Raw genomic sequence first — 26352 nt, 5'->3', positions numbered from 1 at the left:
GAGATGCATGCTCCAGCTGTCGTGCTACTATGACGGTGATTTGTGACGCTGCCGCAGCTACTGCACGTGGCCGGGTGCACAAGCCCTCCTCTCTCCGTGCTGGCTGCGGGGTACTCGGCGTTCCCATCTCTCTGCTTCTCTGTTCATATGCGGACACTTTCTTTCGCGTTTTTTTTTTTGCATCGTCGGGCGCCACCTCTTGCTCTCTGCGCGGTGTTTGCTCGTGCGACATGCTCTCGCCTTGTCTTCATCTGTTTCTTTTTCCGTTCCCGTTCTGTCGTTCTTGGCGAAGATGTTGATGTGTTGGCCACCTGTCTGTCGGTGCTTTATGGCGAACGCTTAATCGACACTAAAGAGTGGAGGACGCAAGCTTCTGGGATCGAGAGCGAGAGAGACAAGAGCACACACACACACACACACACACACACGCTATATATATATATACAGAAAAAAAAACAATCAGCTCGGAGCCAAGCGACTGCATGCTTGCCTCCGTGTGTGTGCATGCATGCGTGCGCGCGTGTGTACGTGCTTGTCGTCTCTCTTGCGCTCGCTTTCCTCCGTCTCTCACATCCTTCTTGTCTTTGGTCTCTTACGTCATGTGCATGTATGGTGCCCTTAACCGTGTGCGTGTAAGGAGAAAAGAAAACGAAAAGGCACTACCTCTCAGTGCCCCCCCCCCCTTTACTGGTCCGCGCGTGCAAGCATGAACAGCTCAACGGACGGCGATCGCTGCCGCGGTGCACCTCTATTGCCATGGAGGACCGCTTCTCCCCTCTCGTTGCTCCGCATTATGCAGCGGCACACACACGCACACGCATGCAGACATGCACGCCGTACATCACCCAGACGCAAAGCAACCTTCTCTAACGCACGCACACACACAAGCCGCGAGAACGCAAAGGTCGGAATAATAAGAACTGCAATAAGAGGCGCGTGAGGCTTAGGCGAAATGGCGGCTGATGGATCCGTTCGCTGTGAACAGGAATTCGCTTGATGAGTCTGTGGGTGGGTGGGGGGAGGGGAGCACCGCCCTCTCCCTTCTCCCCTCCACAAAACACACAGGCAGACATCGACTGCTGTTTTATAGTCAAGTTCTTTGCACACCGTTTTTCGCTCTCTATCATCATCTACGACGCTGACAGTGGTGGAAGAGGGGGAGTCTGTGTGTGCTTGCGTGTGCGTCTTGCTAGCGAGCAGGCGGGCTGAGCCCGAGGGGGAGAGAAACGCGGGCCTTTGCGGCTCCCCCGTATTTCTTTCGCGCTGCACATCTCCGTCTGTAACTCAAGCGTGTCTCCGGCTACCATCCTTGTTGTTTGCCACCCTTTCTCTCTCTCGCCCTATCGTATATGCCTTCTTCCACCCCCACTAACGCTCTCCCTGTCGGCCACACGCTCTTCTCGCGCCTTCGGTGTGCTGCGCTCTTTGCAGCTATTCGTTTGTGCGTGGTGCGTTGGATCGCCGTCCTCCCCCGTGCGCCGCAACCCACCCTCCCCTCCCCCTTTCGTCTTCTGCAGCAGTGACAGTGGTGGGGCTGCAAACCTAGAGAAAGCGTCCGTACGAACAAAGTCACCCGTCAACGCCATGAACACTGGGTTCAACTCACAGAGCCTCGGCACGTTCAATGGGCTGCGCCCCGGCACCACGATGCGGCCTGGGTCCCAGACCCGACCCGGCACGAACCGCATGCAAGTCGCCGGCATCGGTGGCAGTCTACAGCAGCCGGTAGCAGTGTCAGCAGAGGCGGCTGTCTCGCGCGAGGGTATGCGGGCAGCGTCGCGCAGTGGTGTGGGTACCTCTGCTGGCCCAGGACGTCAGGTTGGTGACCGCAGCTACTACATCGGGCTGATCCGCCCCAAGATTGCGGAGCTCTCGGCTGAGATTGAGCGACTGCAGGAGCAGGAGCAGCTCATCGACCGCAACAGCTCTGTCCTCACGCAGCTGCAGCAAAAGTCGAAGACGCTGCAGGACGGTATTGCCAAGCTGAAGGACACGCTCGCGGATGTAAACGTTGCCGTGGAAAATTCGAGCTCGCTCGACCTCGCTGCCGTGAAGGAAGAGTCTGCGCGACTGGAGAAGCAGAACATCGACCGCCGCAAGAAGGTCGACGACCTTTTCCTCGCTGTGAAGGACACGGACGCCAAGACGAAGGCGACGCTGCAGTCGCTGGAGGAGGAAATCCAGCAGCTGGACAGGCGCATACTCAACGAGAACCAAGACTACAACTCCTACAAGGCCATCCGCGACGAGGCCTTTGCGGTGTCGGATATGGTGCTGGATCGCCAACACGAGCTGCGAACGCTGCAAGCAAAGCAAGAACTGCTGATGGCGAACCTCGCTGGCGACCCGGACAAGAAGCGCGCCGCCGAGATGCTGCGCGGCATTCTGCGCAAGCGACGGGAGAGCAAAGAACTGCAGAACCAGTGCTCCCTCTCTGTCAAGGAGGAGCAGGAGAAGTTGATTGGGCAGCTCAAGGCAACCCGCTCCGACATTGAGGTGCTGGAGCGGCAGGTGAATGACATCCGCGACACGTTGCAGGAGTCGCGTGCCCGACAAAGCGCGCTGGAGGAGGAGGTGAAGAACTTCAGTGGCGAAAACGTGCAGGCTTTCCAGGAACTCCAAGAGAAGGACCGCGAGATGCAGACCTTCATTGACGAGTACCCCGACAAGGAGCGGGCGGAGCTGGATAAGATTGCCGAGACGCAGCGGCACATCGCTGACCTGCTGAGCCGCATATCGCAAGCCCTCGAGATGCAGCGGCAGATGCCGTCGGAGAACAATACTGACACCCTCCACGACTTGACGACGCAGGTGGATGCGAAGCGAGACCAGATTCAGAACGACGTGAAGACCCACCAGCGCCTGGAGAAGGAACTGCTCGAGCGCAAGGTGGAGCTGGACAAGGTGGCGCACCTCGACAAGAAGATCAAGGAGGAGCTGGCGTCGCACAGCGCCAAGATGGCGGAGCAGAAGGCTGAGATGGAGAAGTTCAGCGACCTTGACAGACTGCGGGCGGAGGTGGAGGACACGCGCAAGGTGCTTAGCGCACAGCTAGCCTACTACACCCGCCTACGAGATGGGTCGAAGGCTCAGCTGAATGCGCTCACGGCGGAGTACGAGGCGCGCAAGAAGGAGCTGCACGCGGGCGATGTGTTCACCACACTCTCAACACAGGAGCAGCGCATCCGCATGCTGTGGCAGTCCACCTTCTCCCTAGAAGACTACGTGCGTCTGAGGGAGAAGGAAACGCAGTACCTCGGCACTAAGGCGGAGTGCCTGCGGATCGTCGATGAAGTGAACTTGTTATTGCAGAACCCCTCTCGGATTGCCGGAATGGGGACGGCGCCGCTCTTTAGTGCCACCAGCACGCATTAGTGGCTGCTGATAAGAGAGAAACGAGGCTGCATTCGTGCGCGTGCGTGTGTGTGTGTGTGTGTCTCACTCTCTCTGTCACTCTCCCTTTATGTATGTTAGGCAGGACCACATGATTGGCGTACGCCGCGGCGGTGCAGTTTGCACATTGTTCTTTTCCTTTTCTGAGGGGTGCTGATAGACCCTTGCTTGTGAGCTCTCTCTCTCTCTCTCCCTTCCCCCCTTCCCCTCTCTTGACGCTTGCGATTGCGGCGCGTGTACCTTGGCGTGCATGTCTGCCAGCGTGTGTGATGGCCAGACGGCGCGTTCATGTAAAGCGGACCTTTTCTCTCCCTTCACAACGGGAGGATTTTTCGTTTTTTTTTTCTTTTTCGCTTCGCCTTCGCCGTTCTTTGTAGGCGTGTGCCTGCGCTCGTTCGTCTGTGTGTTTCGAGGAGGAGAGAGACGGTATCCAAGAGGTGTGACCGTGCGTGATGGTGAGGAGGCGTGAGAGCGAGAGACCGACAAAGGCATCGTTGCCGTAAACGAACCCATCCACCCGTCCACACAAGTAAGTGCCCGCGTGTCGCGTACGCCGAGGCGCATCGCTCACAACGTTTATCGCGTTCGCAGTCCCTCTCACTTTCTCTTCTCTCGAGGGGTGACGGCACCATCGCCGTTTGGCGATCTCCTGTTTCGGCCTCCACCACTGCCTTCAAATGTGTGTCCTTCATCGTTCCATCCCCATGCCTCCACGCACGTGTGGCCGAGACGGGTGCACCCGTACGCATCCCCGCACGACGTCGCGGTTGAGGGTCATCAGAGGAAGCGGGAGAGGAGAGCGACGACACCGCCGTGTTCGGAGAGTCAGTAATGGTGGTGGCGGCCTGCGAGGCTGCTGCTTTCCGCCAGTTTTCTCTTCCCCATAGGTCGTCTTGTGCACGTCGTGCAACGCTGCATGCCATTTTCTTCTGACGCGCTCCTCCTTTACGTTTCACTTAGCTCCACTATCACCTGCCCTTCTCTCCTGTATTTTCTCCCCGTTTTCCTTCCTTTCCATACCCACTACCCTCCCTCTTCCCCCGTACACACACACACACACACACACACATACACCGGTGTGTCTCTCTCCCTCTCTCGCTCTCACGCGGCATAGTAAGCTATCTGCCAGTCAGCTACATCTTTGGACGTCAATATCTTTTCTATAGTTGAAGCCGTGTTCTTGCTTTCTTTCCTTACTCCGCATCGCTATCAGCTGTTTTGAGTCGCACTCTTCTCAGACCAAACAAAATCAGACGCAACGAGTGGCGTCATATTCGGACATCATCATGGCGCACATGGAACGCTTCCAGAAGGTGTACGAGGAGGTTCAGGAGTTCCTACTCGGCGATGCGGAGAAGCGCTTCGAAATGGATGTCCACCGCAAGGGCTACCTGAAGTCTATGATGGACACTACGTGCCTCGGCGGCAAGTACAACCGAGGTCTCTGCGTCGTGGACGTGGCGGAGGCGATGGCGAAGGATACGCAGATGGATGCGGCTGCGATGGAGCGCGTTCTGCACGACGCGTGTGTGTGCGGCTGGATGATCGAGATGCTGCAGGCCCACTTCCTTGTGGAGGACGACATCATGGACCACAGCAAGACTCGCCGCGGCAAGCCGTGCTGGTACCTGCACCCCGGCGTGACCGCGCAGGTGGCCATCAATGACGGTCTCATTCTGCTGGCCTGGGCGACGCAGATGGCACTGCACTACTTCGCCGACCGCCCGTTCCTCGCCGAGGTGCTGCGTGTTTTCCACGACGTCGATCTCACTACCACGATTGGTCAGCTGTACGACGTCACGTCGATGGTGGACTCAGCGAAGCTGGACGCCAAAGTGGCGCACGCCAACACGACGGACTACGTCGAGTACACACCCTTTAACCACCGCCGCATCGTTGTGTACAAGACCGCCTACTACACCTACTGGCTGCCGCTGGTGATGGGCCTTCTGGTGAGCGGGACACTGGAGAAAGTGGACAAGAAGGCGACGCACAAGGTGGCCATGGTGATGGGCGAGTACTTTCAGGTGCAGGACGACGTGATGGACTGCTTCACCCCGCCCGAGAAGCTTGGCAAAATCGGCACCGACATTGAAGACGCCAAGTGCTCGTGGCTCGCTGTCACCTTCCTGACGACCGCCCCGGCCGAGAAGGTCGCGGAGTTCAAGGCCAACTACGGCTCCACTGATCCGGCCGCGGTCGCCGTTATCAAGCAGCTTTACACCGAGCAGAACCTGCTCGCCCGCTTCGAGGAGTACGAGAAGGCCGTTGTGGCGGAGGTCGAGCAGCTCATCGCTGCGCTGGAGGCGCAGAATGCCGCCTTCGCGGCTAGCGTGAAGGTGCTTTGGAGCAAGACTTACAAGCGCCAAAAGTAAGGTGCGGCCGAAACGCCTGCCCCCTCTCCCCCCTCCCCTCGTCTGTCCGCCGGCTCCTTTCCTCGGCCTCCTTCCGTGTGCATGTGACTCGGGGGAGAGGCTGAGAGGTGCGTGAGGTCATTTCCGTTCTATTTTTTGATGCGTACTTTTCGTTTATGTGAGCAATCATATCTACATGTCCGCAGGCGTGAGCATGCGATCCCCACCCTCTCCTCTCCTCTCCTCCACCCCCTCCCCTGCAAAAGAGCGCAACCTTTGCAGCCACCGTATACTGCAATCACCAGCATGCGCGTGGACTGCACGTGTGCGTATGCGTGTGTGTGTGTGGGCGTGTGGGCATGGGTGCGCGTTTCTTGGGAGGGAGGGAGGGGGAGAAGGGGTGAGGGACGCAGGCCACCGCGCGATCATCGATGCGTCGTGCAGTCTCCGAGTTCGTGTTTTTTTGTGTTTTTGGTCGCGTCTCTCTGCCTTTCGGTCCACTTTCGCCTGTTCTAGAGGAGTCGAGGGAAAGGTGCATGTGTGTGTGTGTGTGTGTGTGCGTGTGGCGCTGTTCTAGACACGTATTACGCACACAAACACACACACACACACACACATGCACACACGAAGACAGACACATCGTGAGAAGAGCGCGAAGCACTCCAACAGAAAACTTGACCACTTTCACTGCAGATGCTTTGCCCCCTCCCCCGTGGCGCTGTAGATCCTCAGAGCGAGAGGGAGAAAGCACTCCGGGAATCCCTCTCGCACGGCAGGTTTTTCTCTCGGTTATGCAGAGAGAATTGGGGCTGGGGGTGTATGACAACCCGTGCTACTATCCCGACGCCGCGCACATGCCACGTCGTCCCTCGCACTTTCAGCGCGTGTGAACGTGGATGTCGAACATGTTTGCCATAATGTATATATATATGTATATATATATGTATATGTATGTATGTAATGTATGTAATGTATGTGCGTGTGGCTGTAAAGGGGCGGCGTTAAAAAGTGCTGAACTTGTCGTGGATCCGCCGCTCTTTCTCCCGCCGTCTCTCCACCACCTCCAATTTTCCTTTGCGCATCCCCCCCTCCCTCCCTTTTTTGTGTTCATCTGTCGTCTCCCCCGGCTCTGTCTCTCTGTCTCTCTCTCTCTCTCGATCTCGATCTCGAGTGGAGTTGCCACCGCCAGTGAAAATGCGAAGATGGACGCACACATCCGCAGAGGAGGGGCGGGGGACTATCGACGGGAGAAAGTACATGCAAAGAAAAAGGAAGAGAACGAAAAAGGCACCGTTCGAATAGGCTTCTCCTCCTCCCGTGCACCCGCTAGCGGACTCTTGTACGGGTGCGTCAGTCGAGATGACGTCGACGTCACGACACACGCAACTGCGCGTTTTTCATCTTCAACCTGTCTATTTTCTTTTTGAGGTACCCGCGCACACATGGCTGAGGCAGCGGGAGACAGAAAGCTCTCTGCCCTTTCTTCCCTGGACACACGCACGGAAGCATCAGACGCACAGGCTCACGCAGGAGCGGGACAACCGAGTTCGTGCCTGCAGCGTTGTTGTTGCTGCTTAGGTGGGTCTGCCATACTTGCTTTAGCATCCACAACCCTCCAGCCCCCGCGTTTTCTTCATGCGACCGCACGATCTCTCGCCCCCTTCTCAGTTCATCACTGCCTCGCTTCGCTTCCCCAGCACTTCGAGCGATTCCGCTCCCTCCTTCCCTTTCCCCCGCGTTCTCCAGTCGACTTGTTGATGCAAGCACGCAAAAACAAACAAAACACACACACACACACACACACACACATACACTCACACCACAAGCACACACAGGCACACACAGGCACACACACATATACCCCCTCCCCCCCCCCCCCCACACACACAGACATAGACACACGCACAGCGCCGTCTCGTGGAGCCTGACTTTTGAGAAAATGTTCGGTGACACTTTTCATGTTCCGTCTCCTTCTTCGCTTGCTTGCATGCGCACGTGTGCCAGTGCTCCTTGCACCGTTTTTCGCCTGCCTGTTTCTCACGGTGTTTCCCTCTGTGAGATGGCGTGCATGCGGGCAGCGTGCTTCTGCCGCTGCACTTGAAACGGCCATGACAGGCAGGTGCGCTCAGGACGTACGCGAAACACGCTCACGCATAGACGCGCACGGAGGCGTACCTTTTCGGACTTGTGGCCATCCTTTTTTTTTTTTGTGTGTTTGCTTCTTCCCCTGGTCACCACAGTCGGGGGTGCGCCTCTCAAGCCACCTTCGCTTCTCTGCGTTTTCTGCTCTCTGCAGCACGCTGGCTTTGTTGCGTACATGCTTGCTAACGCGGCCATCGCTGCTGTTGCTGCCGTTCCCACGCTGCTTCTCTCCGTCCGCTCCGACGGGGCTGATAAGGGATCGGTGTGAGTGTAAATCCGTCTTTGCGGCCCACCCTCAGCGGCCTCTTCATACTCTACAGCGTGTCTCCTTGCAACACTGATGTATCCTTTCCCTGATGCCGTAGAATTTCATCTCTCTGGCTCTGCATATAAGACAGCGAAGACGTGCCCAGAGCCGTTACTCACGACGAATCTCGCTTCTCTTGCCCTCCCTCGTTCTCCTCCTCCGTAGCTGCTTGGGCGAGATCAGCACCACCTCTTCCCCTCTCCTTCCCTCCCCTCCCCAGCCACCACAATCCCCTGTTGAGAACAGAAAGCTTTCGGTTTCGTCGGGGCGGTGTCCAGGGATAGATAGTGTGTGTGTGGGGGGGGGGAGAGTCGATTCCGTTTTTTTTTTCAAGGTCGGGGTCACGCGTGTGTGTCCACTTCCGCCTGCTCCGTTCAGCTGATCTCCCACGCTTCTGTCACGGAGCTCGACGTCTTTTCTTCCCTCACCTCTGATTTCCTTCTCATTGTGCAAGAAAAGTGTGTTTCGCCCTCGTGCAATGAGGAGGGGAGGGTGAGGGGCCTCCGCTGTTTCGTTCGGGCGGCTTCCGGCGGCAGCGCACGGGTGTCTCTGTGCGTGTGGGGCTTGGCGGATCTCTTTCTCCCCTTCTGTTTGGGAGGGATGTCAACTGGCTCTGCTACCTCGTCTGCGAATTCAAGGCAGCCCCCCCCCCCCCCCCCCCCACGCCCCCATCATCACATCCACCGTGTGAGACGGGATGGATAAGGGAAGAGTGATCCCTGCGCGTTCGCAGACGCCATGGAAACAATGAAACACGAATCCCGTGAGGGTGACATGCAGCCGTCTGCTTCCCTTCCGCCCCCCGTCTACCTGGCTGCGTCCGACACGCTTGGTGGCAATCCCCCACGACCGGTTAGAAAACGGGATGGCCACCCCTCAGCTGAAGCGTTCCCCCCTCCTACTCCTCCGTTTCCTTCTCTCTCGGTCTCTGGCCGCACACCAGCGAGGGCAGGAAGTGCTCCCCCTCCCCCCCACACACCAACACAAATATTTGATAACACTAACACACACTTGCTGTGCACCTTTTTTTTCAGTTCGCGTAATGTTGTTTCGTTGCTGCAGACCACAGACTGAGGAGGGCGAGTGGAAGGACATCTATGGCGACCCGGTGCGTCCACGCCGAAGCGGTTACGAGTACCCCCTAGATGCACTGCAGATTAGCGCTTGGGCCGCGATTGCGGTGCTGGCAGTGCTGCACTTTATGATACAGATCCCTTTCTTCGATGGCGCGCGCTTCGTCGTCGTGCTCGTCATCTCATCTGTACTCATGACCTCAGTGGTCTTAACGAAGGTGGCGCTGGAGTTGTACCCTCAGCAGGACCCCGCTGTCTTCCGCACAGACCTCCCTCGCCTCAACCAGGACGAGCTCGTACCAGAGTCGGCGGAGCCCAGTACGGAGCCGTGTGTCTTCTGTCGGCGATTTGTACAGGTAGGCTGCAAGCACTGCAGCGTGTGCGACAAGTGCGTCCCAGGTTTCGATCATCACTGTCGCTGGCTGAACAGCTGCGTCGGCGCCAAGAACTACCGCCTCTTCGCAACTTTCATGGGCGTCGCCTGGGTTGGGATGGCTTGGGTGACGGCCTTAAGTCTGTATACGATTCAGCTGATGCTACGCGACGTTGACGCCTTCAAGCGCCACATGCACACGCAAGCCTACCACAGCCCTCCTCGAGCCTTCCCCGCTCTCTTGGTCTTCAACTTCGTATGCCTGCTCATCGCTGTCGCCGGCATTGGCTCCCTCGGTAAGCTTATCTGCTTCCATGTCTACCTCGACATTACCCACCAGTCTACTTACGAGCACATTGTCAAGAGGCGCGAGGAGAAGCGGGCGCTCGGCGAGTACCGTAGCCAGCACGGCGAGCCGGAGTCGAAGGGCTCGCTCGCCTGCTTTGAGCTGCGCAAGCGGCGCAACTTTAAGAGAAACGGCGCCGACCACGCTAACGGGCCGGACATGAACGAGGAGGAGGCCAACCGGGACGGGGAGGCCGATTCCTCGGTGCCGCCGCCGCCGACGCGTAATGACGCTTCTGGGACAGGCGCTGTGTGCGAGGAAGGTTCGCAGGAGTCGTCGGGGTCGAAGGCGGAGGACATTAGAAGGCGAGCGGCGCACTCGTCGGCGGGGCGGCAGCAATATCTGCCATTGCCGGAGGGTGGCGAAGGGCAATCCAATGCCCCCGTCTCCGACAGCGCCTCCTCCTACACATTTGAGCCGGTACAACGAAGCGAGTAGACGGAGGCATCCCTCCTTGCAGCTGCCGTGGCGGCGGGCCCTGCCTCTATCTCTTTACATATTTTTTTCGTTTTCTTCCGCATCGACGTACGTGCACGGTGCGAATTTCGGGCTGTGCTCCCGCTAGACGCAGACCCTCTCGCGATCAAGTAGGCGCGATGTGGAGGAGGACCCCAATGCTGTTGAGTTCTGCCTGCTTCTCTCTCCGTCTGATGTAGCACACGAGGCAGGATGACACACTGCTGCTGAAATCCGTGCGCTTAAGTGACTGGCTGACTAGAGCCGGTGCCGCTGATGCCGATCGATGTGTCTTGTGGTGGTTGCCGCTGTTTGGGTGTATGCTTTCTTTTCCTCCCGCTCCTTATTGCTAATCAACTTCGTGATGTCGCCTCTTCTCTCCCGCGGCGTGGCGTCTCCCATTCTTTTTCTTCTCCATTGCTTTTGCTCCGTCTGTCTCTCTCTCTCTGTGCCGCCCCCGCCCTCACCTCACCCCACCCTCTCGCTCTCTCTCATGCTCCCCGATTCTGCGGTGCTGGTGCCCGTGTGTTTGTGTGTGAGTTTCTGCTGATGCGACAGGACCTCCCCCGACCCTCGATTAGATTGCGCGACTCTTGAATTCCAGTATTACTGCCACATCGACTACAGTTTGTGTAAACCAAACAAAAACAATGAAGGGAAAAGGGGTAGGCAGCAGCGACCCCGAGCACCTTCTCGTCCCTCTTCCTTGCGCTTTCGGGCGGCGGTGGCCGTCGTGGTGTCGTTGGTTTGCACACGAAGTGGGGGTGGATGCGGAAATAGCACTTGAAGGGGCACTCCGACGAGCCGAACGCTGCCCATGCACCTCTACGAGCTCATGCAAGGGTGGGGCCCAGCCCCGCACCCCATCTGCCACCGTCTCTCCCCGCCTCTTCCGCCCTCTCCGCACAACCCTTCAGCGGGAGGCGGCGGCTGCGTAACCGCGTAATGCGTGTGTGCCAGCCTGGCGCTCATTTTTGTTATCGTTTCCCCGTTCCATCTTTCGCACACGCTTTCGCGGGTGGCGGTCGGGGGGAGGGGAGGGGCACTGCTGCTGCTGCTTCTCAGATGCCTCTCCTCTCCCCGTTCTCCTTAAGGTGAAGCGTCGTCCAGCTTAACCCCCTGTATGACGGTAAGGTTCCTGTCTCTCGTGTGCTCTGTGGTCTCTACGATTCTCATCGCCTCTTCTTTCCAATATGCTTCCTTTCAAGTCCTTCGGTGTGTGCCTCGTCGTCCCCCTTCCGCTCCGAGCCCCTCCTCCTGCTTCGCGCGACTTTCCCAACACCGCTCTCTCTCTCTCTGTGACCCACACGCACTCGCGCGCCGCAGATCCGAGTTTTATTCATCAGACGTGTCTGCTGCCTGCATCCACCATCCTGGCCTGCACGGACACAAAGTGGCGCACGTACGCGCATACATACGTGTGTATGTGCACACACGTGCACTGTCACGCCTGTCGGCATCTGCGGCGGTGGCCGAACAACATCGAGCTGGGAGACGCCCGAAACGAAAGCGAAGGCTGCGCGCAGAATTCTGTAGAAGGCCTGTGGTGCCAGTTGGCGGTCGAGTCAACACGCGATCCGCATTCATGAGTGAGGGAGAGAGCGAGATGCGCGCTTCAGCACCATTGCACACTCTGGGACGCCAGCGCAGAGGCGCTGGCCTAGTCGCTGCCGCGTCTATCCTCAATGTCGCTTCTCACAGAATACACGGCGGAGCGACTCTGGCATCTGCAGGCAAGGCATCGCTGACGCTTGGCGCGACACAGCTGATGCTCCATGACGAAATGGCGCCAGTGGTGGGGCTTCTCCTGCGGTCGCGATTGATGCAGGCTCCGCGGTCGACATTGTCAGCACCATCGTCATCCCAGCTCACTTCGCGTTCGGAGATCCCGGCGGGAGCAGCCAGCAGCAGCCCCATCACGGACGAAGAGGCAGCGGCGTCTGCACCGGTGGCTGCGCAGGCGGAGGCAACCTCCATCATGGTGCACCCTGCCGAGGGAGGCGTTGAAGTCGGCTCCACGGGTGCTGGGGCTGCTGCCGCTGTTTTTTGTGGTGGTCGCAGCGGCGCTCCGTCTGTCGTCTCCTCGCAGAATGACATCACAAGCGAGGCGCGTCTGGACCAGATCGTGGCCGTGCTTGAGGAGAGGCGCGTGGAGCGGCAGCGCAAGATGTTCGAGGACATGATCGTCTTCGAGGGCGGCGCCGTTTCCGACCACCCGTCTCTGGGCACGAGGCTCATCATGCGGGACTTTGTGCACTTCGCCCTCTACAACAATAAGTGGGGCTACTATCCGAAGCTGTTTCGCAAGTATCGCCAACTGATGACCACGGGCTACTTCGACCCCATCCCGTTCGCCTCACTGCGCAACCAGCATGACTATGAACGGTATGTCGCGAAGCTGCATGAGTCGACGCCGGGTTTCGTGACACCCACGCAGCTCTTTCAGCCCTACTACGGCTGGGTGCTGGCGGAGTACCTCGTGACGACACACCGCGCCAAGTTTGATCCCCGCGAGCCGCTCATCGTGTACGACATCGGTGCCGGCACCGGTGCTCTAGCGTTGTCTGTACTCGACTACCTGGCCGAGCACTTTCCTGACCTCTACGTCACATGCGAGTACCACGCCGTGGAGCAGAACCCGCATCTGATCCAGGTACTGCGCAACAAGCTTATCCATCACTACCACCACGTCAACATCCACCACCTGTCGGTGCTGAACTGGCGGCAGCTGGAGAAGCGGCGCTGCGTCGTGCTCGCCGTGGAGCTCTTCTCCGGCATGCCGCACGACTGCGTGTTGTGGGACCAAGAGGCGGCCGTGAGCGAGCACTGGTTCGGCTTTCAGCAGCACGACAACCTAGCCACGGCGCACGAGCGCTACTACGCCCTACAAGATCCAATTATTCTGCGTTACCTGCGCTACCTTAACTGGATGCAAGAGGAGTCGTTTCACAACTTGAAGGTGCTGTGCCTTACTGAGGGCCGCGAAACCCTCGACGCACCGAAGCGGCGGAGCATCGAGCCCGATATGGCCGACTCCACGATCGCGATCTTCACGAAGATGGCGTACATCATGAGCCCCTTCCACACTGCCTGGCTACCGACAGTGCAGATGGTCTTTCTTGAGATGCTCGCTCAGTACTTCCCTCGCCACCACCTCTTCGCGGCGGACTGGTCTAGCGTGCGACAAGCACTACCCGGCGTGAACGGCCCTGTGCTGCAGGTGAAGCTGCGCGTGGCCAAGGACATGTACCTGCGCAAGCCCGTCGATGCACTGCATGCGAATGCTGGCATGGTCGACATGTGCTTCCCGACAGACTTTGATCACCTGTCCATTGTCTATGCCCGGATCTGCGGGACACAGAAGGAAGTGGAGTCGATGCGACACCCTGTGTTCTGGCAGACACACGGGGGTGACAAGACGGCGCTCTTCACAACTCGCAGCGGATACAACCCGCTGCTGGAAGACTTCCAACAGTTCCACGTCTTTACCTCACACCACTCACCAGAGCTGTAGCGGCGCGTGTATGGGTCTGGATGCATTGGTTGCAGGCAGTGGTGAGTGGTGGTGTAGTCGGCGGGTACCCGCGCGCTGTGGTTCAACGCTCGGGACCCATCGTTTCCACCCCCTCCACCCTTCTCAGAGACAGAGACGTACGCACCCTACACCTTCCCACTTCTCAGGCGTATTGCTCGCAGCTGGTAGAGTGCGCTGTCGCTGTTGCCCACTTTTTTTGTGTACCTTCCCCTTTTTATCGTTGCCGTTGTCGTTGGGACACCTCCACACAGCACTGCAGTGGCCAAGGACACGCATCACCTCTTTCCTTCCTCTCCCGCTCTTTAGATGCGATACGAGAAGGTATGTGCGAGGTGCGCGCGCGCGCACACGCAGAGAGGACGCGAGGAGAGCGCAAGCGTGCGGGCCATGCGTGCTTTATGAGGTGAGGAGAGCCCGAGTGTATTCGTGCGTGGGGGCATCTTGCTCTCTTTCTGTCTTCGCTGTGTGTGTTCCTCCTCTACTGCCCATCCTCGGCAGTCGATGCTCACGGGGTAGTGGTTGACGGACTCGCACACAGGCGCGCCACGGAGGACAGCGCACTCGTGCAGCTATTGTCGTGCCGACCATGTACGAACGTCTCCTCTTGTGCTCGCCGGCATGGGCGCACGCTCCCTTGCCTTGAACGCGTTTCTTTTCGTTCACCTTCTCTTCCAGCTCTCTCCCCTCTCGCTCACTCTCTCACTGTCTTTCTGACGTCTCGGGACGGCTTGGCTGCGCATGCTGGCTCATAAATTCACACAAACGTACGCGCTCCTTCCGAATCTGCTGTGCACACACCCACACACGCACACGCACGCAGTCGATGCGAACGCATTCTAGGGGGGCCAAGCAAGTAACAGGAGGAACAGCAGCAGCAGCAGCAAACAACGGCAACGCAAATACGCGGTCGTCTTCTCCCTTTGAACTTACCTGTACGCATCTGAACAGGCGCGAGCTTGCCACGCGCTCCTGTGTGCGTGAGCTCGTGAGAGAGTGCTGCTATCTTGTGGAGCCTTTGTTTCGCGCTTCGTTATTTGTGTGGGTGCGGACACCCACTTTATTGCTGTGTGGTTCAGCCCCCTCTCTCTCTCTCTCTCTCGCTCGCTCGCTCCTTCTCCGCTCCTCACCCTTCTCTTGGTTATTCGGTTTTCTTTCCGTTCCGTCTACTGTGTCCTCTCGCCGAGCCTCACTCACTCTTTCTCTCGCTTCTCCATACACAGCACCTGCACCTACTGCAGGTGCATCTCGTGATCTCACCGCTGTGCTTCAGCGGCTGGTTTTGATCACTGCTACTGCGCTAGCGACAGCCTTTAGGTCACTCTCTTGGGAGAGGTGCGTGGTCACCGGTGCACACACACACACACATACACACGCACACGTATGCGAGAAAGGGCACTGACACATAACCAACCTCATAAAACACGCGCATACGCGCGCGCACACAAGACGTCACCGAAAGACCCTCAGTAGCAGTGCAGCGCGACCTTCCTTGTTGGGCTGCACTTTACGATTTTTGTGCACACGTTATTCTCCACATTCTACAGACAAGCGAGGCCCCTTCATCATCGCTCAGAGTGATCTCCCGTATCAGACCTCTATCGGCACTAGCACCAAGATCGCCAAGCCAAGGGGGCAGTCTGTTAAGCAGGCAGGGAAAGGAGGAGAGTATAGGAGAGGGGGAGGGGAGAGGCACTATCGTGCACCGTTACACGAAGAAAAACGTTAAGCTGTTTTGCTTTGACTGTTGCATATCACGTGTGCGTGTTGTGCGTTCTCTCCTTTCTTTTCACATCACTGTCATCCCCCACGTCGACCACCGCCACCACCGCCGCTACAGCCGCCACTCCTTCCGCGGCGACGAGGGCAGGCTCACAAATCCTATCACACATTACGCCGGCAGCAGTACTTCACAAGAAGAAGTACACCACCACCACCACTACCACCACCGGAGCGCCAAGCCGTTGTGTGCGCGTGCATCTCGGTGGTCTCTCTCTCTTCCTCCTCTCCTCCTCCTCCTCCCCCTTTTTTATTTTTGCCATTTTACGTTGCGCGGTTGTGTGCTCCGTTCTTTCCTCCCGTGTATCTTCGAGCCTGCTCTTGCGGTGCTTGCTCGTCCGTCTACCGTGCTCCGCACTGTTTGCACCGTCTCTTTTCCCCGGGGGCACCCCTGCCGCGGAGGGGTGGTCGAGGCGAAAAGTTGTGCACGCGCGCGTGTCTCACCCGTTGCTCGTTCCGCCCGCTTTTCGTTTTTGTTTTTTCCTTTCAGCTTCTGCCGTCTAGACTGTCTCCTCGGTGTCGTAGTGTTTGTACTGCTGTTGTTATGAGGGCACCTAAGCGTCCCCCCTGCCCCTACGCCTCACACATACACGCACATACACATATGTACTCACACGGTACACGACAGTGTTAGCAAAGGTGTCGTCACCTCCTTTCTTTACCATATTATTATTACTATTATCAAATCCTTGCTTAACCCCTGCCCCCATCCCATTCCATAGAGCCCCATACACGAGTACCTCTGCACTGATACGTGTAAGCGTAAACACACACACACACACACACACACACATATCGAGCAGCGTCGGACGTCAACGCTGTTTTCTTGTTTCTCCTTTTCTGTTTTGCGGGACCCTCCCCACGTGCGTGTGTGCCCGTCTTTGTGCTTCTCTTTCTCCTCGGTGCTCACCACCTCTGAGGCTGCACACCTCACTTACGCACGCACGCTCACTTCAGGGGCGCACGGAAGCAGCGGGTAGAAACAAAGAGCTTTAGAAAGCAGCTGCGTACCGATAGGGCTGGTAGGGATGAGCACATCTCGCGCTCGACCGAGAGCACAGCCGCTGCGCCAGCAGCAGCAACCCGTGCTGTATCGCAGCGATTCCTCTCCGCAGTTAACGGTGAGCGGCACTTGTCCAATCACCTCCTCCAGCGTCAGGTTCAAGGAGGACACCAGCAGGGATCGCTGTTCCTCAAAAAGTGCTGCTGCCAGGGTGGAGCAGCGCTCAATGGTGTTACAGACGGCTGGCGGCCGGCGTGTGGAGAACACACCTTTGGTCTCCTTGCGTGGCTCACGCGAGAAGAGGGTAAACTTCATGGAGACCGAAAAAGAACTCGCGACAGCATCCTCCTCGCCGCTCTCCCTAGCGCACGAACTCGCCAAGACGCAGCGCGAGTTGGAGCGACTTCGGATGCAGCTGAGAAGCTCCAACGAACACGAACAGAAGACGGAAGAGTACGTGTCGGGATTAGAGGCCACTGTGGCGGCCCAGCGACACGACAATCTTCTGCTGCGCCATCATCTAGCTAACCGGCAGCTCTTGGCGGAGGTGTTAGAAGAGGAGAACCGAGATCTCGTGGAAACACAGCAGCAGATGCACCTGCAGCAGCACCCCATCGCCTGCCCGCAGTCGCTTATCACACATGCGTCCACAGGCACTATGACGGTGGTGTCGCCGGCGAACGCCTTTGGAGATGGCAACGCGCAACCTTCTTCCTTCTCTGCCTTCTGCGCACAGCTGCCTGATCGACAGAGCAACTTTGCGGGTCCCTCTCCGCCGCTCTCTCCGACGCAGTCGATGCCGACATCGTATCACCACGTCTACGGAGCAGCTGGAGGGCCACACATGCATGAGTTGCCACTTCATTCACCGACGGTGACCGCTCTCCACGACCGGTGGGCACAGACGCAGATAGCACACGAGGCGTTGCCGCACGGGTATGCGGATCAGCAAGAGGCACTTCAGCGTCGTCCTTCTCTGCAGCAGCAAGGCAATAATGGCGCCAACTCCACACCTATTCCCATTCGTGGTACTACCGATAATCGCTTCGCGTCACCACCGCAGCACATCTCCGTCAGCGAAGAGACCCTTTTCTCCAGCTCCACGACGTCATCTTCCCTCCACAACACATGCGCCATCACACACACACTCGGCACACCACAGCAGGTGGCCGCTACGCAGCACCAACTCCAATCCCTTGGAATCCGCTCTCGTGAAACAGAACATGCCATCGCCAACGCCCTCGATACCCCAAACTGCATCCACCAAAACGCACTCCGCGGGTACCCACACAGCGACGCTTCCCTGAGCGCCACCAGCGAAGCCGCGCCACTACTCGAACCTCGCCGCGGTGAGGAACTCTTTACCGATCAGCAGCGATGCGGACACGTTGCCCTAAAGGCCCTGCAAGACCAGGTTGCAGAGCAGGAGGCAGAGATAGCTGAGCTCCGCAGACAGGTGGCGGAGCGCCAGGCAGAGATAGCTGAGCTCCGCCAGCTGCTGGCTGAGGCGCAGCGCGAGGCACAGGCCGCCGGTGCAAGACAGCGCGACAGTAGCGCCACTGTGCAGGCGCTGCGGGACCAGATGGCGGAGCAGGAGGCGGAGATGATTGCGCTCCGCCAGCTGCTGGGTAAGGCGCAGCGCGAAGCCCCAGTTGACGTTGCTCGGCCCCTCGAAAGTGGCGCCGCTGTGCAGGCGCTGCGGGACCAGATGGCGGAGCAGGAGGCGGAGGTAGCTGAGCTCCGCCAGCTGCTGGCTGAGGCGCAGCGCGAGGCACAGGCCGCCGGTGCAAGACAGCGCGACAGTGGCGCCACTGTGCAGGCGCTGCGGGACCAGATGGCGGAGCAGGAGGCGGAGGTAACTGCGCTCCGCCAGCTGCTGGGTAAGGCGCAGCGCGAAGCCCCAGTTGACGTTGCTCGGCCCCTCGAAAGTGGCGCCACTGTGCAGGCGCTGCGGGACCAGATGGCGGAGCAGGAGGCGGAGGTAGCTGAGCTCCGCCAGCTGCTGGCTGAGGCGCAGCGCGAGGCACAGGCCGCCGGTGCAAGACAGCGCGACAGTGGCGCCACTGTGCAGGCGCTGCGGGACCAGATGGCGGAGCAGGAGGCGGAGATGATTGCGCTCCGCCAGCTGCTGGGTAAGGCGCAGCGCGAAGCCCCAGTTGACGTTGCTCGGCCCCTCGAAAGTGGCGCCGCTGTGCAGGCGCTGCGGGACCAGATGGCGGAGCAGGAGGCGGAGGTAGCTGAGCTCCGCCAGCTGCTGGCTGAGGCGCAGCGCGAGGCACAGGCCGCCGGTGCAAGACAGCGCGACAGTGGCGCCACTGTGCAGGCGCTGCGGGACCAGATGGCGGAGCAGGAGGCGGAGGTAGCTGAGCTCCGCCAGCTGCTGGCTGAGGCGCAGCGCGAGGCACAGGCCGCCGGTGCAAGACAGCGCGACAGTGGCGCCACTGTGCAGGCGCTGCGGGACCAGATGGCGGAGCAGGAGGCGGAGATGATTGCGCTCCGCCAGCTGCTGGGTAAGGCGCAGCGCGAAGCCCCAGTTGACGTTGCTCGGCCCCTCGAAAGTGGCGCCGCTGTGCAGGCGCTGCGGGACCAGATGGCGGAGCAGGAGGCGGAGGTAGCTGAGCTCCGCCAGCTGCTGGGTAAGGCGCAGCGCGAGGCACAGGCCGCCGGTGCAAGACAGCGCGACAGTGGCGCCACTGTGCAGGCGCTGCGGGACCAGATGGCGGAGCAGGAGGCGGAGATGATTGCGCTCCGCCAGCTGCTGGGTAAGGCGCAGCGCGAAGCCCCAGTTGACGTTGCTCGGCCCCTCGAAAGTGGCGCCGCTGTGCAGGCGCTGCGGGACCAGATGGCGGAGCAGGAGGCGGAGGTAGCTGAGCTCCGCCAGCTGCTGGCTGAGGCGCAGCGCGAGGCACAGGCCGCCGGTGCAAGACAGCGCGACAGTGGCGCCACTGTGCAGGCGCTGCGGGACCAGATGGCGGAGCAGGAGGCGGAGGTAGCTGAGCTCCGCCAGCTGCTGGGTAAGGCGCAGCGCGAAGCCCCAGTTGACGTTGCTCGGCCCCTCGAAAGTGGCGCCACTGTGCAGGCGCTGCGGGACCAGATGGCGGAGCAGGAGGCGGAGGTAGCTGAGCTCCGCCAGCTGCTGGGTAAGGCGCAGCGCGAAGCCCCAGTTGACGTTGCTCGGCCCCTCGAAAGTGGCGCCACTGTGCAGGCGCTGCGGGACCAGATGGCGGAGCAGGAGGCGGAGGTAGCTGAGCTCCGCCAGCTGCTGGGTAAGGCGCAGCGCGAAGCCCCAGTTGACGTTGCTCGGCCCCTCGAAAGTGGCGCCGCTGTGCAGGCGCTGCGGGACCAGATGGCGGAGCAGGAGGCGGAGGTAGCTGAGCTCCGCCAGCTGCTGGCTGAGGCGCAGCGCGAGGCACAGGCCGCCGGTGCAAGACAGCGCGACAGTGGCGCCACTGTGCAGGCGCTGCGGGACCAGATGGCGGAGCAGGAGGCGGAGGTAGCTGAGCTCCGCCAGCTGCTGGCTGAGGCGCAGCGCGAGGCACAGGCCGCCGGTGCAAGACAGCGCGACAGTGGCGCCACTGTGCAGGCGCTGCGGGACCAGATGGCGGAGCAGGAGGCGGAGATGATTGCGCTCCGCCAGCTGCTGGGTAAGGCGCAGCGCGAAGCCCCAGTTGACGTTGCTCGGCCCCTCGAAAGTGGCGCCGCTGTGCAGGCGCTGCGGGACCAGATGGCGGAGCAGGAGGCGGAGGTAGCTGAGCTCCGCCAGCTGCTGGCTGAGGCGCAGCGCGAGGCACAGGCCGCCGGTGCAAGACAGCGCGACAGTGGCGCCACTGTGCAGGCGCTGCGGGACCAGATGGCGGAGCAGGAGGCGGAGGTAGCTGAGCTCCGCCAGCTGCTGGGTAAGGCGCAGCGCGAAGCCCCAGTTGACGTTGCTCGGCCCCTCGAAAGTGGCGCCACTGTGCAGGCGCTGCGGGACCAGATGGCGGAGCAGGAGGCGGAGGTAGCTGAGCTCCGCCAGCTGCTGGCTGAGGCGCAGCGCGAGGCACAGGCCGCCGGTGCAAGACAGCGCGACGGTGTCAGTGTGATAGCATCTGTGGGGCAGGAGGAGGGGGTGCGGTTGGCCGCTGGGTGTGTGGTGGCTGGTAAGGTGGACGGGGGTGCAGGACGAGGTGTTTTGACGGACTCTGTGTGCGAAGGGTCGGAGGGAAAAGGCGATTCGTCGGGGTGGTGTCGCGATCGAGGGTTGGTGGAGGTTGGTGCTGCGGATTACGAACGTGGGCTTGCTAGCACTGGTGATAACGGGGAGCGGAAGTTAGTAGCGGGTGCTGTTGATCGGGGGCGCAGCGTGTCCGACACGGAGGAGCTGCGCAGCGCGCTGGCGGGGTGCAGAGAGAAGCTCACGGCACTGGAAGTTGAGTTGATGGCTGCGAAGGAAGCTGTGGAGGAGCTGCGGTGGTACGATGAACGGCGCGACAACTGCGTCGAGGGAAGGCCGTTGCGTCAGACGTACGTGCGGCGCAGTATGGAGGGCGTGGAGTGGGCATTGGTGGCGAGTGCCTGCGAAGAGGAGCTGATTTGGAGGCTTCGTGTAGACTGCAGCCGCGCTTGCCATGTAAACGTGGACTGCGTACGGCGTGTGGAATATGTTCTCGGTAGTCTGCACGCTGAGTTTTGCGTGGAGCACAACGTGGACGTGGAGGGCAGTGAGTTGAAGGACCGTGTCGCTGAGTATCCGTTTCCAGCGACATGGGCACTCTTCCGGCGAATCGTTGAGGGGCGTACAGTTTCAGGGCCTATGCAATGGTCAGTTCCGAGCCGAGCCGAGGAGAAGCTCTTGGCGGAGGAGGCTCTGGCACGTATTTTCGCGCAGCTGGAGGAGGCGTGTGCCCGCCAGGCATTCACATCCGATTGGTCAGAGCAAAGAACTGAGTTGCTGCACGCTGCCAAACTAGCACTGGCGGAAGTCGTGGCCGCATCACGGCGAGAATGCACTGACAGCTTAGAGCGGCTGGAGGAGCTAGCGGCGTTGTTGTTGGAGGCCCGCGAGAGTGAGCGCGAGTTGCGGGACCGCTTGTTTGCGGCTGAGGAAGACATGTACGAGGTGCGCCGCCAGCACGACGACGATCTTGACGGCTTGGTGGGCGCCGAAGCAGAAGCGCGTCGCTCACTAGATCTGTACGCAGCTCGTGTTGCCGCCCAAGACGAGGCGATGCGGGTGCAGGTCGAGCAGATCGTCGACTTGCAGGAGGAAGTGCAAGCACTGGCCTCTGCTTTGTCCGATAAAAACGCCGATCTGACCAATGCTCACGCGCAAGCCGCGGCGCTGTCGAGACAGGTTGACGAGACGGCAGCAGCCTATGCAGACACGCTGGAGAAGCTGGAAAAGTCTGTGGAGATGCTGGATGCGTCGCGCACAAACGAGCTGGTCTTATCGCAAACACTTTACGAAGCAGAGTATCGGTGCACCCAGTTGCGGAATGCCATCGAGATGGACGCTGCAGCGCATCGTGCTGAGCTAGTTAGCGCAACGGCAGAGCGAGACCGCTTTAAGGAGGGAATGGAGGTGTTTCGCGAGGTGTTGCCGAGCCTGCTGGCGGCAGCACAGCCCCAGCCCCGAAAGGACAACGGCGATGCGGGTGCAGGGGTGGAGGAGCGCATCAGCACGTCTGCACTCGACGCAGCCTTCTCGGAGGAGGGCTACGCGGTAGCTCAGGGGTTACGCGAGGTGTTGCTGCGCCATCTTGGCTGCGTGGAGCAACTTCGCCGCGACAAGGAAGGCTTGGCCGACGAGCTCGATGAGGCGGAGAAGGCACGTGGCGGCTACATGGCTGTCCTGGAGGATGCGCTGCGGTCGCTAGTGGAGGAGCGCGAACTGCGAATGCGAGCGCACGAGTCGCAGCTGCAGTTCTCGGAGCAGATGATGCGGGAGCTGACCATGATGCGGAATGCTGAGGAGGACGAAATGGTCGATGACAAGGCAGACATGGAGGTGAACAGTAACTATGGCCTGCTCAGCACATGCAGCAGCAGCAGCCCCGCAGTTCAAACGTCAGTGTAACGGCGCAATCGATAGTGAGAGGAGAAGGGAAACGGGCGGGATGAAGTTCAGTGTGGACGGAGAAGGTGAAGCTAGACAAGTGGGAAAATCTTTTGCCGTGATTGCGTGGTCTGCTTCCCCACTCGAGCTCCCCCGCCGTGGGTGCGCTTCTCGCAAAGCGTGTGCGTCAATATGAAGGGTACGCTGTTGTTTCCGTGCCGCCCCGCTCCACCTCCTCTGTCCAGAAAGCACGTCTTTCTCTGCGTGTGTCGGCCTACCTTTGATCCCCTGGCGTGCCTGTTTCGGTCCTTGCGCTTGCGCTTGTGCACCGCATTGTGGCCTCCTTCTTTTTTCCTTCTCTTCTTTCCGTGACGGCACGCGCGTTTTCCTTTCCTTCTTGGGCGTCCGTGTTGCGTGCGCGCGCCGTGCCAGCGTGCGCATCATGGTCGACGCACGCGCCGACATCTTTTTTTTTTTGTTGTCTTAGATTGCGTGTGAGCGTCTCTTTCAATCGTTGCGACGTGGCCACTCTTGTGTGTTTGCCCGTTTTTTTGCATGGAACTGTCTGCGCAGTGGCGGAGAATTGCTCAGCGAACGCGATTGTACGCGCAGGCCGCCATCACCACGTGCGCACAGCTGCGCTGGGGCTCGAAGACGGAAGCGACAACCGTACGAGGAAAGACAAGGTGCGAAACGCAGCAGCCTTCACATGGCAGGACGACCGCACAGCTGCTCTGCACACGCCAAGGCTGGATATGAACGAAACAAAGCCACACAGAGGCAACGACAGCAACGCAGCTGCACCACATCGATGGGTGTCTCCGTCTCTCCACCGCTTCCCCTCCTGCTCCCCACACTCGCTGCGTGCACGGCGCGGCCGCCCGCGGTGCGTCATAGTGGAGTCGAGCTACACATGCCCTAGCCTTGTTTCACTGCTTCTTCTCGTCATCTGCCGCACAGCCACGCCACTTGCGATCCCCCTCCCCCTCCCGCTGCTGCTTCTCCCCACCACGACTCCTGTGTACTTCTCTTCATGCCTTTTCTCGACCAAGTGAAGCCGTCGTTTGCACATGCATTCGCATACACCCCCACCCCAACACGGACATACTAGTGCACAGAAACGGCTGAGTGCTCCCGTCACCGCCGTCCTCGATAGAAGAACAATAAACTGAAGCGAGAGAAGGACAGAAAGAGGTCGGGCTACGACTCCTCCCCTTCCCATCTGTCTGCCCGCATCCGCCATTACACTGGCCCCGCTCGAGAGTACCGTCTTGGAGTCCTTTTAGGCGCCCCGCGTGAGGAGCGAGGGCGCGTTGCACAGGAAAGAGTAGAGAGGCGAAGAAGCCGACAATTCTTCGCCGCTTAGAAGAGCGCGAGAGGGGTCTTTCTCTCTGCAGACTTTATCGGTCATCCAAACAGCCATCACCGCTCCTCTTAAGCCTCCCCCGAACTGTTGCACACGTACACCTACTGCACCTCGTCGTGCAGTGCAGTGTCCCGCCCCTCTCCTTTTCCTCTGTGCCCTGTGCTTTCATTTTCCTAACCCTGGCTAGGCGCGCATACCTCTTATTCCGGTTTCCGTCTGCTGAAGCAGCTCCCGCTATTGCTGCTCGTCGGCGCCACTGTTTGGTGGCGTATCACTTTCCAGGTTGGGAGTTGTCTTGGGCCTACGCGCACTTAGCCTTGCTTTCCTCGTTCCCTATTTTTCTGCACCCAAGCGCTGCCACCGTTCTGCGCACCTCTCCCACTTGGTGTTCTTTACCGCCTTTTTTTTGTTGTTTTCTTCGATTTGGAGGGCGGGCGGGTGGGCTCCGCGTGCGCAAGACGGCGACGACCACACGACGACCGTGCCCGGCGGCTGGCGGTTTGATTTGCCTTTTTTTTGTTTTCTTGCTGTTGCTGTTGCTGCGGCCGTCATTGAGCATCACGCGGATCTTTATCTTGATGGTACACGCTGGTTTAGCGTTTCCCTTTTTTTGTTCTTTTGTCTCTGTGCGTGTGCGTGTGTGTGTGGGACACCATTCAAGTCCCTCTCTCTCTCTCCCTTGGTTTCGTCTTGTTCCCGGTTTTGCTTTCACAAGCGTCGGCGTCACGGAGAGTGCGAGACGGCGAATACGACGACGCAGGGTCTTTTGGAGAGAAAACCAGGGAAAGCGAGTAGGCCAGTCAGTGCTGCAGGACGGCAGCTCCCATCGTTTCTTTGCCAGGGTGCGTGTGTCTTCCGTTTCTGTTTCGTGAGCTCGAGCCACCAAAAAGAGACGGCGGTAGGTACACAGGGGAGGTCAGAAGAACTAGACCGCGCCACGTAGGGCGAGCACTGCAGCCGAGGCAGCGTCACCGTCGAGTTCCCTTCCTCCCCTCTCTCTACTCGTTCCGGCTGCGTTTTAGGTTTTTTGTCCTTGTATCCGTGTTATTGTACGTGAGGAGCACCGCTGGCCACAGGATTGGCGGCAATAAAGGCATCCGCAACGTCCCCTCCCCTTCCCCCTCCCCCCACACACATTGAGGGTGAGGGTGGCCTACGAGGTTTTGTCTCCTCAGCCCCCCTTTCCCCTTTTTTGTTTTCACGTTTCGTTTCCCGCCGTTTGGGTTTGCTGTTGTTAGTTTTGCTTTTTTCTTTTTTGGGTCGTCTCGTCTCTTGTTCTTTGCGTTCACTGTACCACCCGAACACACACAGGCACACACACACATCGCCTTTTCTCTCCCTCACTCGCTTCAGCTTCTCTTGTCTTGACCCTCTTGCCCCCTTTCTTCAACCCTAACCGACGCACCCGCCGACTTTTGCTCGCTCCGCCTGGCGGGAACACACACTCATTTTTTGCTTTTACTTCCCCCACAAGCTCACCGCAAGACACGCTAGACACGCACTAGAGAAGCCGACACCTCGAAAACGCGAACACGAGCAAAAACATCCAGACAGCCGAAACGACGCACAAGTCACCATCACGTCGCCCACCCCTCCTACCCACCTTACACACATCCGCTTCATTTTCTAGAGACGGCGCGTCTTCGCCTCCCTCTCTCTGATTTTTCATTTTTTTGCTCATTCGTTGCGTATTCCTTTCTCTGCAGTCACCGTCCTTCCTCGTGCCAGTGCCGCTAGGCTTCCTTCCCCCCTTTCCCTCGATCCCCTCACCCTGCGCGCGCGGGAGCGTGCTCCTTCACGTGCTTCACCTCTTGACGTACACGTGCCTTGTTGGTGTGCGTGCTGCTGCTGCTGTTGTTGTTACCTCCTCCGTCCCCCCTTACACACACACACTTACACACACACACACACACACACACACACTCGCTCACACACAGAGAAGGTCGTGGAGCCGTTGCCCCTTTCTCTAACTCTCTTTTGTTTCGTGCGCTGCGCCCAGTTGGGTTATTTTCCCGTCATCTGTTCATCAAGAATTTTCCATTTCTGCCTTGTTTTTGCATCCCTCTCCCTCTCCTTCTCCCCCTTGAGCGCGGCATTCGTGTAGGGCGAGGCCACGCTTGCGGCTCCGTTGTGTTCAAGCGATTGTGCTGCCAATAGCCCCTCCCCTTCACCAAACCCCGCCTCACCCTCCACC

General features: G+C 59.4%; 5 protein-coding genes across 5 annotated transcripts; all 5 read left to right on the top strand.

Moving 5' to 3' along the window:
- Window positions 1–1764: 1764 nt before the first annotated feature.
- Window positions 1765–3375, top strand: LMJF_22_1370 (intraflagellar transport protein-like protein; the record flags this gene model as incomplete). The annotated part of the gene is made up of 1 exon (XM_001683236.1): window positions 1765–3375. The coding sequence occupies one exon, from the start codon at window positions 1765–1767 to the stop codon at window positions 3373–3375; it is 1611 nt and encodes a 536-aa protein (XP_001683288.1).
- Window positions 3376–4679: 1304 nt separating this feature from the next.
- FPPS (farnesyl pyrophosphate synthase) lies at window positions 4680–5768 on the top strand (the record flags this gene model as incomplete). Its single annotated transcript, XM_001683235.1, has 1 exon — window positions 4680–5768. The coding sequence occupies one exon, from the start codon at window positions 4680–4682 to the stop codon at window positions 5766–5768; it is 1089 nt and encodes a 362-aa protein (XP_001683287.1).
- Window positions 5769–9238: 3470 nt separating this feature from the next.
- On the top strand, window positions 9239–10426 carry LMJF_22_1350 (conserved hypothetical protein; the record flags this gene model as incomplete). The annotated part of the gene is made up of 1 exon (XM_001683234.1): window positions 9239–10426. One exon carries the CDS (start codon window positions 9239–9241, stop codon window positions 10424–10426), a length of 1188 nt encoding a protein of 395 aa, XP_001683286.1.
- A 1996-nt stretch (window positions 10427–12422) lies between these two features.
- Window positions 12423–13958, top strand: LMJF_22_1340 (conserved hypothetical protein; the record flags this gene model as incomplete). The annotated part of the gene is made up of 1 exon (XM_001683233.1): window positions 12423–13958. The coding sequence occupies one exon, from the start codon at window positions 12423–12425 to the stop codon at window positions 13956–13958; it is 1536 nt and encodes a 511-aa protein (XP_001683285.1).
- A 2825-nt stretch (window positions 13959–16783) lies between these two features.
- On the top strand, window positions 16784–22813 carry LMJF_22_1330 (conserved hypothetical protein; the record flags this gene model as incomplete). Its single annotated transcript, XM_001683232.1, has 1 exon — window positions 16784–22813. One exon carries the CDS (start codon window positions 16784–16786, stop codon window positions 22811–22813), a length of 6030 nt encoding a protein of 2009 aa, XP_001683284.1.
- Between the last annotated feature and the right edge of the window lie 3539 nt (window positions 22814–26352).

This window comes from Leishmania major, chromosome 22 (genome assembly GCF_000002725.2).
Source record: "Leishmania major strain Friedlin complete genome, chromosome 22".
Classification (NCBI taxonomy): Eukaryota; Euglenozoa; class Kinetoplastea; order Trypanosomatida; family Trypanosomatidae; genus Leishmania; species Leishmania major.
This window is presented reverse-complemented; position numbering and strand designations above follow the sequence as displayed.